General features: G+C 46.3%; 1 protein-coding gene across 1 annotated transcript; it reads right to left on the bottom strand.

Annotated features, from left to right (window-relative positions):
• Window positions 1-6,088: 6,088 nt before the first annotated feature.
• On the bottom strand, window positions 6,089-16,033 carry LOC307088379 (uncharacterized protein; the record flags this gene model as incomplete). Its single annotated transcript, XM_079754236.1, has 11 exons — window positions 6,089-6,933; window positions 7,533-7,595; window positions 7,806-7,860; window positions 8,914-9,094; window positions 9,470-9,605; window positions 10,363-10,490; window positions 10,884-11,022; window positions 11,138-11,193; window positions 12,936-13,105; window positions 13,789-13,911; window positions 15,740-16,033. The coding sequence occupies 11 exons, from the start codon at window positions 16,031-16,033 to the stop codon at window positions 6,089-6,091; spliced, it is 2,190 nt and encodes a 729-aa protein (XP_079610362.1).
• Between the last annotated feature and the right edge of the window lie 1,224 nt (window positions 16,034-17,257).

Below are 17,257 nucleotides of genomic sequence, written 5' to 3'. Positions count from 1 at the left end.
TACAGGATCTCTTCTTTTCTATGAAACTCTACTTCCTCTTGAGTTGAGACCATGGGAGTAGCTTGTTAGCAGTCCGACACAAACAACGGAACTATGACTGAGTTTTTGACACCAAAATAACCACGTTTTGAGGATTTTTGGTTTTTTTTTTGTTTGTGTTTAGTTTTATAAGTTGTTTTTTTTTTGGTGGTGGGAGTACGCACTGCTTTTGGAGTCTGAGGATATGTATACGCATGTCTTTGTGTGTGTGTGTGTGTGTGTGTGTGTGTGTGTGTGTGCGTGTGCGTGCGTGCGTGTGTCTGTACATACGGATATCTGTGTAAATACCTATATTCATTTTTATTCACATTTTTAATATTAACTCTTGAGTGAGATTGTAACCGTGAGAGCGTCCCTTGGTGTTGGAAGATGTGACTGGTTGCCGTGGTGACCGGGGCGTGGGGGGGGGGGGGGGGGGGGGAAGAGGGGAGATGCCAATCAGTATCTTTTGTCATCTCGATATCCGGTTTAATAAACATGGTCAAAATGAATGTTTGGGAGGCTCTGAATTCATAGAAACAAACGATGTAAAGATGATGGTGATGAGGCTGAAAGGGTTGCTTCTACCCTAATTTGGTTGATTTTTCTTTAACCTCACCCCCCCCCCCCCCCCCCACCTCCTTGGGGTGGAATTTTGTAGAGTCGCATAGTTGTCATGTGACAGGAAGTTGAGTAGTTGTGCCGCGTCACACAGAAAGTTGTACAAAGAGAAATTGTGAACTTATTGCACCGTTTATTGTACAATTTACAAACTGTATGAAAAAAAAAGAATTACACTTGACATTTATTTACGTTTTACAGTTAATTCAAAATTTGTGTTGGTTTAACCACTATTAAATATCTTCCTGAGATCTTGTTGAATCGGTTGTTTTTTTTTTCCTGTTGAATTCAAACCTAAATAAAACTATTGTTCCTTTAATATTCATGATCTGTTAGAGGGTCCGGGACATTAATTACCGCATATTTTAGTAAACAAACAGCCGCAGAGAATCAGAGGTTATCATGTCCCTATCATAAATAAATGAATGTCAATACATGGCTAGGAGCGCTAGCACCCTTTACTGCCAGCAGATGGCGCTGTTTCATCAATATTGTCGCTTAAATAACGTGGATGTATATTTGGAAGGATCAGAGTGTCCAATAGATGTCGTGCACGGCCCTTGTAAAACCACGTTACATTGTGACGGTATCCAACCACTTGTCCTCAACCTGGAGTTAGCTGAACAACTGAAATCAAAGGATGTAGGATTTATAATTTTGTAAATTATAAAAAAAGGTAGGCATTCTGTATTAGTGTTGCAATGTGAAGTTATATCCCGCCAGCTGCCATCTTGTGAGGCAGAACCAACCCAACAGGCAGCGACCTCTAATCATTCATCACTGTGTGACCTCAACCTAACAGTCCCTACAAAGTAACGTCACCTTTGCGTCGAAACGTTTGTTTTTGTGGATTCAAAACCTTCAAAATGACAATTCACGCTTTGAGTCACACATCCTTTTATCTCTCTGAGCCATCTTCTCGTCCTGCGACCGTAAGTTGTTAAACCCCCACGGTGTCGGGGGTTAAGGTGACACAGTGCCCCTCTGGTTAGGGTGTTCTTTTCGCGAATGAACTGGTGTTGATTCTTCAAGTGACAGTTAATCAGAGGTGCTATCAATTAAACAGTGTCCGCCGCTCGAGTTGCACCCCGCGCGTCCCGGGACATTTTGGGCACCGCTGACCTGTCACTCAGGCCAGCGCGCTTGGCCGTGACAGGCGGCGGACGTCGCGAGTCTCCCGGACTCGCTCCCCGCTGCGGCCGTCTCAATAATGGATGACGCTCGTTTAGTAACGCGACACGTAACGCTGGAACACAGGACTGCCCAAGATGATGTACACACACACACACACACACACACACACACACACACACACACACACACACACACACACACACACACACACAGTATGACAGACAGAGACACCGAAGACTGTTAAACCCCTAATAGCGTAACACCATCCGGTTGGTACCCCATGTCGCCCCGACCCCTCTGACCCAAAGATGGCCACCCTTCATGGAATATCCACATTGATAACCGCCATTGAACAGAGGCGCTTGTTATGCGCTTTTGTGTTTCTTTGTGTGAAAGTCTACGATGGAATACATGGAAAATGCGTTCAAAACATATTTCTGTAAATCATTGTTTTCTAATCAAAGTGCCATTTTAAATCTTTTCCTGGGCCTAGGATATCTGACCCGGGTGTTTTTGTTCAGAAAGTACCGACCATCGCTCTTCTCTCAACTTGACACTTTAATCTGTGTCATTTGTAACTCTGTAATAAGTACACAGGTCCAGACGTGCCCGCTGGCATTCCCTAATCCTCAACGCGACCCAGTGAACCCGGAGCTGACCAATTTCCACTCTCTGCTGGGCTAATCAATGACCGCAAACACGCTGTCTCTATAGCTGCCTGCCTAACAGGCCGCATCAGCCTCTGAAACTTTAATGCAAGTGTTGGCGTGGAAGAAAGACACCATGTTGGCGTGTGACGGTTCACGTACAAAAAAAGATTGGCCCAAAGTGAGATAGGCTGACCGCAGTCGAGGTTGATCTTTTGTTTTCCTCGTATCCAGTGTCTTAAGGTCACCACATGATGAGTTTACAGCGTCAGCGGTGGTTGTTGTTGTTTTCCTACGGAGTTGGGCGTCGAGGCCTGGATGTGGCAGACCGTTCAGGATTTTTCAACACCTTGACGCCCTGCTTAAAGGTCATGCAAGTTTACCTTTGACCTCTTGGAGCACCCTAAAACGTATCCTTCGAACCACCTCATTGGTCACACGCTGGCATAAACATGGCTAAGATAATCGTTTGAAAGTCTAACATATAGAGGAGCAATATCAAAACAGTACATAATATGTGTTTAAGTTGCAGTGTGCTAGCTTGAGCCCCTCCCAGTATGGCGGAAGGTTTTCAATAAAGAAACCCATTAACAGTGTTCTGTCCACTGGCTATGCGACTGTGAAGTGGAATAGCGCACCTCTGGTTGCTGGTTGGGTCAATATTACGATTCTTCTAAGTAAGAGAGATGTATGGTACATCTAATATTTATAGAATATATCAGTCATAGGATGTCATTTTATGTGATTTATTATATGCGATCAGCATTTTTTTAAATATTCAAATATTACACATTGCTACTTTGATTATGTAACCAATAGTATTTGTCATAACATCACCATTCATTCATCCTTATTGATGTGCCCAACGACAACAATCATTCAAGAATAACTAAAGGTCTCTGCATCATTTCAACATCCTTCAGTCAAAAACAAACTGTGGGTTTAGCCTGTACTAAAAGCACCCAATTTCTTAAAATAAACACACTTAATGAATGATTAACTCAAGCGCACTAGTAAACTGGCATACATTTGACTAAAAACGCAATCAGAAACTAAGAATTAATTATACCCTGGCTAATTAATGATCCAGGAAAATATGGAAAAAGGGAATCCAGTACTGCAATGCTTAAAGCCAGTATGTAATATATCAATACCTAACTAGACATACTACACTGTGTCTTCCTAACTGAATACCTTATGAATAGTATAATCTGGCTGTGGCTGTGAACTTCAAATGACCCTCCCTGGGTTACCTGGACTCCGGCCAAAGAGCCGGCCTCCGTTTACATCTCTATCGCTCCGATCAGAACAGAGATGATCCATATCTCACCGAACTCCGATGACCACCGCTCCCCAACAAAGACATTTTCTGTTTCAATCGGAGACCAGGTGGACTTACATGTGTTTGATTTTGCTGATAAACATTTCGTCGGTCTTCAGAGAGGTCAATTACACATTGTGGACAGTGTGTTCAATTCACTAACTTTATTCTAGAATGTTCTATATACTCCAGCCACAGCTAACAACATTTGACGTTGTAACTAACGTGGACCTTGACCATAATCCTGTGGTTCCATTCAAAGGTTAAGCCTGGTGAGTCGGGGGTCGTTCCCCTCCACTTCCCTCTTGGGGGTCGCGACACCGTCATCACCATAGATACGTTGTGTATCGGGAGCGTCCATTATTCATCTGGTATCCATACCTCTGCTGCCCTCATTTGCTCACAGAACATAGAGAACTCGTGGCCCTTCATGCACATTCAGCTCAACCCTCAACAGGGATTATCCTCTCTGTCACCCCCTCTTTAGGACAACAGAAACACAACACAAAAAAGTTTGCAGTCGTCTTTGAGTTTTGTCTGCTCACACCTCTTCACCTCATGGCGTAGCAGCTAATATGAATTTCAACCTGAGATCCTTCAGGGTGTTGTATTGTAGCGGTAACTCTTGACCGGGAAATTGTTCCTCAGTCGTATCATCCTCCCAAAAACGTTGCATTTAACACCTGGATATTCGTATTTAAAGTATGTAAGAGTGTGTGTGTGTGTGTGTGTGTGTGTGCGTGTGTGTCTGTGTGTCTGTGTGCTCTCTGATATAGTATCAGAGCTAAGTGGTTCATATCACTGTTAAGCAGCTAGTAAGGTAACTGGAGTGGGGTGAATATACACCTCAATAGCGTCAATCTGTCCTCACTAAAAAAACACACGCACAAGCTCATACGTACGCAGACTGCAAGCGCACACACATGCACAGAAACACGCTATCAGGTGTCACTACAACACATGCAATATTCAGGATTCGCTGAACGGCCACCAGAATCCTCTTCCAGTCTGCAAAGCAGCCCATTATTAATGACCCGAGAGAGAGAGAGAGAGAGAGAGAGAGAGAGAGAGAGAGAGAGAGAGAGAGAGGGAGAGAGGGAGAGAGAGAGAGAGAGAGAGATGGATCTACGGAGAGCGAGCCAGATGGAGAGACAGATAGACAGCAGACGGACAGACTAAGCAGGTTAACAGAGAGGCAGCCAGAGACACACGGTTAAAATGAATCGCCAATCCAAGTTCTGGGGTTCAAGGCTGTCTGAACTGAAATAAAGATCGAGATTTGAGACGTTCATTCAGAAAATGCATGCAACGAATCACAAGAGCTCTGTTTGTGTGTAAAAAAATGTATTTAGACAAACACAAATAACAGTAAATACAAATGCGGCCATCATTTCAATTACAGTTAGAACAAGCTGTTCAACATTGGGATTGACTCACTCGCGAACACACACACACACTCACACAACCTTGCACACACTCTCTCACACATCCATTCATTCACACACATGCTGTCAGGGAGGTGTTCTTTGTTTTCTGAATGGTTAAGTCTTTGGCACTGTTTGATAGCATAATCAATGCGTTGTAATCCTGTGTAAGTGCTGTGGTCAGGCTTTCCAATACTGTAGAAACATAAGACACTTGAGTTAAGCCTATGAAATACTGTCCTAGGCTTCTGGAGGACTCGCCAGTCAATTAATGTTTTTTAATTAGAAGGACGGATGATAAACATGTAAATCCTTTTAGGTCACCTTGAGATCGCTTACATTTAAGGCAATGTCCCTCTTTCTTTATTTCTTTCTACCTTTTTGCCTAGATATGATGGTTAGTCCCTATTACAATACATTTGAAACCTAGGTTTCATCCACCACATCCATTTAGCCAAATCATCTCCCTTTCAAAACTGTATTTTTCTTAGGGAAGATTCAAGAGTTGTAAAGAGAGAGGGAGAGAGCAGAAAACGATTCTTTATTTTCTCCTTCGCTCCCTTCATTGCTCTGCCTTTAATAAGTGTTGCATCATGCACCTGTGATTGACAAAGGATGGATTCCCAGAACCAATCACGGAAAAGCTGATCGGATATTCTCACAGCGCATTTCACTCAGTAATAGCTGACCCGTAGCTATGCCATTTCTAACAAATTACACTCCAATAATAGCTCTTAAGTCTTACATACAGCACCTTTAATGTACATTAGCCCTTTCTTATATTGAAATACTCGAATTCTACTGTATTATTCCTGTTGTTTTGGGGTTCCCAAACCCCCAAAGACTACACATGGCACCTGAGATCAACTGTTCCTCCTCCTCCTCCTCCTCCCCAACACCCCCCTCCTCTTCCTCCTCTTCAATCAGTAGTCCATGCTGTGCAGGTGGCTCTTCCTCTCCGTCCTCCCCTGCAGGGCGGCGGGCAGCAGCGGCAGGTTCAGCTCGGCCACCCGGCGCTGGAGGGACGGACGCAACTGGACCGTGTTGCACTTTACCCCTGTCCCCCCAACCCCCGCTGTCCCTCCACCACCACCACCTACTCCTCCTCCTCCTCCTCCTCCTCCTCCTCCTCCTCGACTGGCCGGCTCCCCCGCCCTCTTGCCGCGGTCCCCTCTCAGGCCCTTGACCCCCAGGGCGTGCAGTCTCTGCGAGGGGAAGGTGGGCGGCTTGGACCCGTTCACCAGGAACCCCGGGGGTCCCGTCCGGGTCAGCCCCACCCATGTGAGTTTCCTGCCGCCGCCGCCGCCGCCGCCAGCCCCGCCCACTTTGAGGCCCACGTGACGCAGGCGGGGCAGGGTTGCCGGCGGCGACGCCTTGGCCGTTTCCATGGCGTTCCCCCCCAGGCGGCCCCCCCGCCCCGGGGCGAGCGCGGCTTTGACGTCGGCCTCCAGGAGCATCCTGGGAGATATTCCCGCCTTTTCCGACGAGTAGAACGTCTGCAGCTTCTCCAGTCGCTCGCTGCCGCTCATGCGGCGGCTGTGGTTGTCCGGGTGACGGTTGTCGTGGTAACCCGCCTCCCCGCGGGGGTCCGTGGCGCCATCCGAGTGGGTGGTCCGCAGCAGGTGGGGGGGTCGGGTGTGGGATCTGGCGCTGCTGCTGCTGGCGTCTGCCGTTGGCTCGCTGGTGTCGAGGACTTGGCAGGGGGCGGAGTCACAGAGCTTGGTGGGCGGAGAGAGATGCACCAGCTCCCTGTCCCCGAACATGGACACTGGAACACACACACACACACACACACATACAAAAATATTAACACACACATACACCCTGAAAATTCTTTAGATATAGTCAGAAGAGTAAACGTTACATGAATTAACCATTAATTAACACATTAACAATTAATGCAGTAAAAGCTCTAACCAGCAATGAATGAACAGTTAATTAACAGCTAACGAATGGTCTAGTCATTATTTACTAATGTGTTCATGTTTACTTATGTTGTTCCTGTTAACTAAAGTGAACGTGTGCATGTTAACGCAGTTATTCATCAATACAGGATTTAATAGGGTTAAGGTCAGGGTTATCCCTAACCCACTAACCCTAACCTCAACCCTAACCCTCACCATCACCCCTTAGCTAATGCTTTACAATAATGCTTATTACTACTTTAAATTACTACATTACTACATCATGTTAGTTCATGGTTAATTAATTAACTTGAGGAGCAAAGTGTTACCATATAGTAAAAATATAAATGTTCTGTTTTTCGCTATCATTTGTTAAAGATAGAGCAGAACCCAGGACATAACCCGGGTGTTCACCTGTTTGCTCCTATACTCTCACTTGAATTCACTACGGGTCGACCCGTACCTTCAGGAAACACCAGCTCCCTGGTATCCACGGTGATGGCGACCTCCTCGTCTGAGATCCCGGCTGATCCCGCCAGGGGGGGAGCGGGGGGCGGGGAGACCAGGAGGGGAGGGAGGGCAGGGAGGGAGGAGGAGGAGGAGGACGAGGAGGAGGCGGAGGAGGCGGAGGAAGGAGGCAGCTGAGGGAGGGATGAAGAGGGGGGCCGGTTCTCCTCATCGTCTCCCCCCTGGTCCCTCCTGAAGGGGTCTCCGGTCCTCCTCCGCTGGTTCTGACTCCTCAGCGGGCGGAAGGCGGGCTGCTTGTTGACGTTCTCGCCGGCCACCTCCTTCTGGAATAAGCGGGGAATTATGATTGGCTGTCCGTGTGGGAACTCGGTTGGTAAATTATTAAAACTGCCACTTGTCGAGATGCCGCCTCTTCTGACATGTTGGTAACTTTTAGCACTTTTATAATTATCAAACCTAGTTTAGTGAGAGTGTCTGACAGACTGCTAGCAAGAATCTAGTGTTGAGGAAGTTATGTAAAGCTAAATTTCAATGTGTGTACTGGGTGCTTTTTACAGTAACCAGAGAATAAGACACATACTATACTTTGGTAATTGAACATTACCATAGAAAATGTCAAATTCTAAGGCAACAAGTTATCAAAATACCCTTTCAAAGAGTTGTCCCTACACAGGTGTAGCCCATAACACAAATTGCATTTCTGCTCTACATAGAAATGAGACTGTTCCGGCAGAGACACAAATCTAGTGACGATAGACCCATTTAACGTGTTTAAGGTGTGATCGTGGAATAATCAGTGTTATGATCAACACCTGTGTCTGTCCTACTCCTCTGCCAAACGGGTCTAAACACCTGGTGCTGTGACAGAAGATAAATGAAACCTTAGTGCAATGCAAAGCATCGGTTCTCCAAGAGTTTGATTACCTGTGGTTGAGTCTTGGATCCACTGCCATTCCTGCCTCTCCATGTGTTTTTACTGGGCAGGCTTCCCTCGTTGCTGTTGAGCTTCTGTTGTATTGCGAAAATTAATGTGGGAAAGTAATTTTCTTAGTTAAGGTGAACCAAAGCCCAACACCACATTGTAGATTGGTTTGCATAAGATGACTCCCCCTATAGATCGAACACACGCTATTGCAGGCATAACCTCTTACCCTGGTGTTCAGGTCATCGGCTGATTAAGTATATCAATCGATCAATCTTGTTGACAACCATTGGCAGATCAAATAATTAAAACTACAATTTCCATTGGACATTGGACATTGGACAAACAGCGATTGCCAGCCTGCTGGGAGTGATGGTATAGTTCAGTGTCTATCTTGGAAATGTTAATATAATGGCCTCTGTACATGAGGCTCTTTTGCAGGCTCTGTGCGTACCTTGTTAGGTTTTCTCTCTGCCTTCTGGCCCCTGCAGAGCTTGTTGAGCAGCAGGTGGTAGGAGGCCATGATGGAGGACGGCCTGTTGTTGGTGAGCGTGTGCAGGACGTCCGCCACAGAGTAGCCCAGCGTCTCTGTCATGTAGGTCACCACCGACGAGTTGAGCTCCTCGGCACTCAACCTGAGGTATGAGGTGCATCATATGGAGGTCTCGCTCATGCTAATGCAAGGTTAGGGGTTTGATTCCCACTGCGACTGAGACTGCATGGTAAGGATGTACGCACTGCGGTATTATGTATGCATATTATATATTGTATGACAATTGTATATATTATTGTAAATATTGTACAAATAATGATAATAACGAAGTGGGCAACATCGTTGTAAGGGTGTTTGACTCCAAGTTGAAAGGTTTTGGGTTTGAAACCCCAACGTCATCAATCTACCTAGGTATCCTTGAGCGAGATGCATGACCCCTAAATGCTCTTTGATCACATACATCTAAAAATACCGTCATCATCATCTTCATAATAACCACTGTCATCACCCTCATCACCTGTTCTTTTGAAAGAGCGACAGCAGTGGCTTCTTTGCGTACCCCTCGTTGAGCCATCTCTCCTCCATGGCGGCTCGGACGCTGGGTCTCTTGGCCGGGTCGGCCTCCAGCAGAGACAGGACGAACCCCGCGGCCCCTGGGACCGCACAACAACACACAACACCGCACAACACCACACAACACAACCAGACACAGAGGGACCTTGAGATGGAGATGGAGGGTATAACATTTTAATTTTCTTCTCTTCCATTCCAAGGGTTTGATTTGCATTCTGAGAGGACGCGTTGGTGGATCTAAGTGTTTATTTTATTTCATTTTGAGCTATTTCTTTGCCAATTTGTATACTTTCCGCCCGGCAGTTTTAACTCTAAATAAAAGTATTTAGAGCTCCCATAAAAGTAGTAGTAGTAGTAGTGGTAACAGCAACACCGTGATGCGCAAGGCCTGACATCGATAGCTAGGGCTGACGGCCGGCCAGAGAAACCAGACTGCGTTGCGCTGCCAGGGTCTGAGGGGTTGGCACAGGGACACACGGGCACCGGAGCGTACAGACCAATCGGATCTTATCGCCCGGTACAGAGCGAGAGAGCGAGAGAGAAAGAGACTGGTGATCATTACAGTAACAGGAGCTATGTTTGTTTGCGGTGACAGGGCGACGAGATGAGTTAACTAAAAAGACTCTTTGTGTGCGAGAAAGATGGACGGAAATTAAACGGCGGGCGAAAGTGAGACGCCGGTCCAGGGACCGCAGGTTACTTAGATACCGTTGCATCACACTAAGAAACGTTTGGATTCTGTGCAGTCAAAACCTTCTTCTGTGTCTTTACAGCCCACAGACAATGTGGGTTGTGTACGTTGGTATCTTTATGAGGATTTATCTAAAGGGGGGTCACCTTTGCTGACATCGTTGGGTATGGCACTGATCTCTCCGTTGACCATCTTCTGGTGCAGCTGTTTGATGTTGAACGGCTCCACCATGAAGGGCAGAGTCCCTGTGAGCATGGCAAACATGCTTACACCCCTGTTTAGACACACACACAAACACAAACACACACAGGTATGAAGGTAAATGTATGAGTACACAAACAGATAGATGAATACAAATGTTTTTGCTTCGCATTGCAGCCTGAGTTGTACTTAAAACAACCTAGTTTCCTGTCTAGCTCAACTGCTACAGCATGGCATTCAAACAGCCATAGTTAAGGGTTTTGGCGTCCCAAAGGGGCCAGCCGTGCACTCAGGGTAGTGTAAAAGTATTTGGACAGTATTTGTCCACCATATGGAACACAGGCATTCATTCATGGATGGAAGCTAGGTGATAGAAGCAGGAGCCTTTTAGAGTCTGAATCACATTCTCGTCTAAACCAGTCCAAACCGATCTCATAGACGTGTTGGGTTCAGAGGAGGGGCTTACACGGACCAGACGTCCACTTTGGGGCCGTACTTCCTGTGAGCCAGCAGTTCCGGGGCAGCATATGCGGGACTTCCACACTGGGTGTTAAGAAGATCCAGAGACAGAGACTCCGCTTTCAGAGTGTTGCTCAGACCAAAGTCTGGGTACAAATATGTACAGAAATAAAAGGTTACATTGCTACTGTCCAACAACACACACTCGTAAAATGTGACCTGTGTTCTGAGAGAGAGACATATCCGAAGGCCTTAACGTACCCACAATCTTGATATTGTTATGCTCGTCCAGGAGGAAGTTCTCAATCTTCAGATCTCTGCAGAGAGGAGACAATGTTGGAAAGACTTATGACGTTATGACATTTGTTCAGACAAAAAAAGACGCATGGTTCAATTGTACACTGGGTATGAGTTACAAATTTTTTTTCTGTCGTCAAGCTGTAATCAATATACTCGACAGCTGAATTCTTCAGTGACTTTCAGAAATCGAAGAAACTTCGGTTCACTTTTAGGAAGCTTTGTCCATTGATTTAATCTCAGCTTGTAAAAGCCATATCCTGTCCTGGGCGGCCCATCTTCCAGTTATCAGACCAAGATCCAATTTCCTGAGTTCTGTGGTACCGTTTGTCCCTCCTCGTCCTCAACCGAACTGAGACCCCTTTAGTTCACCTGGGAAAGTAATCTCCGGTGCCTTTGAACATACCCCCTCGACCACCGTCTCACCGCCAACCCCAAAATGGCGACTCTGAAACTATTGCCCAGTGACATGAAAAGTTGTAGTTAAACAGGAAAGGGAGGGAGCACCCTTTAAACTACAGCCATGAGATCCACTCTGCTCCATGTTTGACCGCCTTCATCGCACACACTGCCACACTAAACTATCTTCACGCAACTACGACTTATGTTTCGAAGAAGGGGAGAAGAAAGAACGGAAGGGAGAGGGGGGTGAGAGTAGACACAAACACCGAAAAGGCTCCACAAAAGGGAGGCAGTGGTGAACCTGTTGGATGTGGGTGGCAGGTTCATGTGAGTGCACGCTTTTCACACGTCCTGAACCGTTACATCTGTGTGTGGTAATGACGAGAAGTGTTTTTGTGCGTGTGCATGTGTGCTTTTGACCTCGGGAATGATATCGTGTCTCAAATGGAGCGCGAGACGGAGAGAAAGAATGAAAGAGGGAATGAGAGAGAGAGAGAACAGGAGAGAGAGACTAAGAGAGAGAGCGAGCGAGAGAGAGAACGAGAGAGACCACAAGAGAGAGAGAAAGAGAACGAGAGAGAGAGGGAGAGAGAACGAACGAGAGAGAGAGAGGGAGAGAGAGAACGAGAGACAGACCACAAGAGAGAGCGAGAGAGAGAGAGGTGCCATTGACGGGCTGGGAATGACATCGTTGAGGGACTTCATTAGAGAGGAAGTGGACGATGTCGTGATGATGTGTGAATCATGGCGCTGCGCAGTATGATGAGGTCACTGCCTGGTAATCACATTGCCACCCTCAGAGGAGCCAGAAGTCTGAAAACCATAAACCCACCCCCGCTCTCTTTCTCTCTCCCTCACTCCCCATCTCTCTCGCCCTCTCTCTCTCTCTCACTGTACATTTGTGTGGGTGCGTATGTGTGTGTGTGTTTGTGTGCGTCTATATATTTATGTGTAGAACCCCTCACACCTACACCTACTAAAATTCCTTAACATGCTCAACAACCACAAAATCCCCCTTCCAGACATTGCCTTTTGGGGGAGGGTTTCCACCTATGTAGTCTACGTTAATACACCAAGGCCAAGCGTGTGTGTGTCCGTGTGTGTCCTTGTCTGTGCGTGGAGAACGTGTGCACGTGTGTGCGTGGAGAACGTGTGCACGTGTGTGCGCGTAAATGTGTGTGCGCGCGTGTGCGTGTGCGTGTGTCTGAACCGTATTCTAAAACCTGAAACTCTTTCTCCCTCCTCTCCCCTCCGAAAACAAGCGTTTTTTTTACAATTATTATTCATTTCAACATAGGTACGCGCAAACGCTAACTACTGTGGGACAATACAAGCGAGCGCTCGTGCACACGCGCATTACCTGTGCACGATGCCGTGCTGGTGGAGGTGTTCCACGGCGGAGAGGATCTGCCGGGTGTAGCGTCGCACCTCGCGCTCCTCCAGTCTCTTCCGCTCGCAGATTCTGTCCATCAGGTCGCCCCCGACGCACAGCTCCATGGCCATGTAGTAGCTGTTCTCCGTTTCAAGGGTCTGCCCGCCCACACGTCACACACACACACACACACACACACACACACACACACACACACACACACACACACGGGTTACTGGGTCAGTCGGCTGGTTGGATAGTGAGCGGGTTGGACAGTTGATTGGACAGTTGCGGATTGGTTGGCAGGTTGGATAGTTAGTGAGTTGGTCGGTTGGTCGGAAAGTTAGTAAGGTGGTTGGGTAGTTGGTAGTTAGCGAGGTTGGTCAGTTGGTTGGATAGTAAGTGAGTTGTTCAATTGGTTGGATGGTTAACGAGTTTGTCCGTTGGTTGGTTAGTTTGCGGATTGGTTGGTTGCTTAGCTCATTTTACAGGGTTTTAGGTCGTTTCTTTGTTGGTTTGTCAGTCTGCAAGTTAGTAAGAAGTTTAGCTAATAAGGTAAATAGTCGGTCTGACTGTTTTTCCACATCTCTTGGTAGGGGATCACACTCAATGCTAATCGTTAAAAGTTAGCAATTCCAGTTAACCCTCACAAAATAAAAAGTTAATTTCCTACATCAATATGTGCAGCCTATACCTGTCTGTCTGTCTGTCTGTCTGTCTGTCTGTCTGTGTGTGTGTGTGTGTGTGTGTGTGTCGGTGTGTGTGTGTGTGGGTGTGTCAGTGTGTGAGAGAGTGTGGTATCCTGTGTCTCTCCCCTATCCCCCACCAACAACTCTCTCACCTCCAGCAGAACAACGATGTGTGGATGCCGGACCATCTGGTGGATGCGAGGCTCCCTCTTCATGTTCTTCAACACATAGGAGTCCAGACGCGCCTTCTTCTTGTCAATCACCTTGATGGCCACCTGAGGGACACACCACCACACACACGCACGCACGCACACACACACACACACACACACACACACACACACGTTGCTATAGAGACCTTACTGTATTATGCAACAACTTTAACTTAAAACCCAGCCCTGCTCTTTACGTGGCTAGTAGCCTAAGTCAGGTAACCTAAGCTAAACTATACCATTACCTTGTGTAGGCTGCGGTCGCAGGGAGGTATATAATACCCCTGTAGGCTGGCTGGGGGAGAGGGTGGGAGGGGTTCTTGGCCATGGTTCAAGGCTTTAGGGTTAGGGGTCTCCATGTTACACACATGGAAACAAATTACAGTTAACCTTAAAGGAATGGATATGGAAAACTGAGGAAGACTCTTCGCACCCGTCGTTCAAACACTTTTTCTATGTTAAATTTAAGTCATTTGTTGTGCCCATATATATATTAGATATGGATCGATATTCCATAGATATTCTAAGACGAATGTTCTGCTTTTTTTTCCATCTATCTATAACACTTTTATCATATTTCTTATAAACAATTAACAGCTAAATAAAAACAATTCGTATTCGCATGAAAACCTTTAATTTCCTTCAGATGTTTTCAGTGTTATTTCCAACATACTGTTTTATTTTATTATTTATTTTACGCATTCAATTAAGCTTTTAATTTGAAGGAAGGTTGTTTGCTCACAACTGCTTTGACTGAGCCCAGCTAGGGTTGGAAGGTTTACACAACGCAAATACCCTCACAGGTGAGTTTGGTGGTCACTATGGCAACCAGGTTAAACTGCAAGGGTCACCAGTCTTAAAGGGATCAGCCACTCAGTGACCCACGAAACTGAGGTATTTATGTTGAACTTACACAGAAACACACACATCTACACTCACACACATGGACACCAACACTCACACCTACAGACACAAACACACACACACACACACACACACTAAAAATTCAACAGGCCTAGAGGCAATTTGAATATCAGAGTTGGAATAATTTAGTTCTTATTTTGTAGTTTAAAGAATGTTGCCTAAAATGAAAGCCAGCCTATGTTTCTAAGGTAAATGCAATGATATATGATCATTTTTTAATATTCAGCCCACACCAACTACTGTAAACCGTTTTAAACCACATAAACAGACATCACGTAATTGTTATTGTGTGTAATATTGTGAAACATCTTTCAGCTGTTGTAAGCAGTCTGCAGAGCAGGTGTGTTTTCACCTGTGTTAGTCTGCATGACCATAATAACTATCAATAACAATAATAACACGGCTCGCCAGTGATCTCATAAGATAATGCCATGCTGCCAGGCAGAAACAGTACTAGAACCATGACCTTGTCAACCATGTTATCATAAAGCATGTCTGTTCGTGTATTGGTTATCTGTATTTCACGGGTCGGTGCCTCTAAACCTTTCAATTAGTTTTGTGTTGTAAATATTTTTTAAAGTTCTACCCCAATTTTTATATAGCAAGGCTCCTTCTTAACCTTAAAAAAAAAACACTACCATGACATGACAAGTATGTTATTTTGTGCCTTGTCTGTTACCTATTTCTTTAGGTTGGTGCTGCTTAACATTTTCCAACTGTTTTGCATTGGTGTGTATCAAAGTCTTATACATGTATCAACACACTACTGCTAAACCTGAAAAAAAAAATACCATGCACTCCATGCACTCAGAACCTTTGAGTGTGTATTCCCTAGCTTGGTGTGCCACCTCTCCACAAACAGTGGAAGCATTTATAGCGTACATCAAACACACGTGCGTATCAAAACGTCTCTTGTTCACTGTGCCTGTGTCTGTGTGTCGCAGCAAAGGCACCACCGTGGTCGGACCTTCTCTCCGGTGCCGATGTGCAGCCCCTCCATCACCTTGGCGAAGGAGCCCTTGTTGATCATCTTGCCCACCAGGTAGGACCCCACCCTCTTGGAGTGGGGGAAGCTCCTCAGCAGTTCCCGCGACACCTTGAGCGACGGGAGCGGCGGTCTCTCCGCTCGGCCCGGCCCCGACGCCTCCCACTGGGGCGCCGTGACGCGATGACTGTCCCCTCCACCACCTCCTCCTCCTCCTCCTCCTCCTCCCCGAGTCTCCGTCTCCGAGGCGGGCGTCTTGACTGCGGCAGCCGGCATTACATCGCTCGCTCGCCCATGTACGTGTCTGCGGGGTCACCGGCGTGCGTACGCCGGTGAACGGCGGCGCTCAGTACACATGACAAAGTTTGAAACAAAAATAGTTGTGACCTCACAACATACGCGGAAGCAGTGGTTCCACTCCGGCGGTCCAGCAATGGTTGGGTTGTGTATAAAAATGAATGATTACAAAAGTGGTTACAAAAAAAACGAACTAAGATAAATACCAAACAGGACTCACACGTTGGTGGTGTGACGGGAGTCGATCAGCAGATACACCTCCCGTGGCGGTGGTGTCTCTTATCCTTTGGGGCAGTGAATGTCATTTGAGCGTAGCATGGTGTTCTCCCCAAAGTGTGAAAGACTAGAGTGACGGCTGAGCTTCTCCTCTCTCCCTCTCCGCTCTCTGTTACTGGTCATCAGGCACAGGTGCAGCGCGACGCACCTCTCTCTCTCTCTCTCTGACCTGTTGTAGTTGTTCACAACACTGTCTCTCTCTCTCTGTCTCAATTTCTCTCTCTCTCTGACCTGCTGTAGTTGCTCACAACACTGTCTCTCTGTCTCAATTTCTCTCTCTCTCCGTTTGTCTCTCTCTCTCTCTCTCTGACCTGCTGCAGTTGTTCACAACACTGTCTCTCTCTCTCTTTCTCTCTCTCATGGTCTCTCTCCTCTCTGTTAGTGGATCATTAACCGTATTGCTCTTAGGTCAGATACAGTGATGGGAAGGATACTCTAGCCTATAATTACCATCCCACACACACACACACACACACACACACACACACACACACACACACCATACAAACACACACACAAACACACACACACTGGTTATACAGGGACTTTCTGGACCCAGTTGTTGTAGCCCCCCTTCTATTTACCATGATGTTGTTTTTGTCAGTAAGTTATCACCAATTAAATTCACTTTGTATTCACAGATTTAATGCCTGTAATCCCACACCGCTCAAATGCCACTGATGCCACTGTGGTTGTCACTTATCACTTATGCAGCGCCGATCGGTTTTTCTGCGTGATGTAAATCCGTATGTGTTGTTGTTAGGTTTTTGTGCATCACATGCATGTGAATGCAGTGTGACAGAATGCAATTCAATATCTTGATTTTTGATAATATGTATTTTTAAATGGATGCAATGAATCAATTCCATTGTTTATTTGAGAAGAGTTTGTCAAGGATAGAGTTCATCATAAGGATATTCAATGTGG

This window comes from Pollachius pollachius (assembly GCF_949987615.1).
Source record: "Pollachius pollachius genome assembly, chromosome: 16".
Classification (NCBI taxonomy): domain Eukaryota; kingdom Metazoa; phylum Chordata; class Actinopteri; order Gadiformes; family Gadidae; genus Pollachius; species Pollachius pollachius.
Note: the sequence above shows the minus strand (reverse complement) of the source record. Positions and strands in the feature narration are given on the sequence as shown.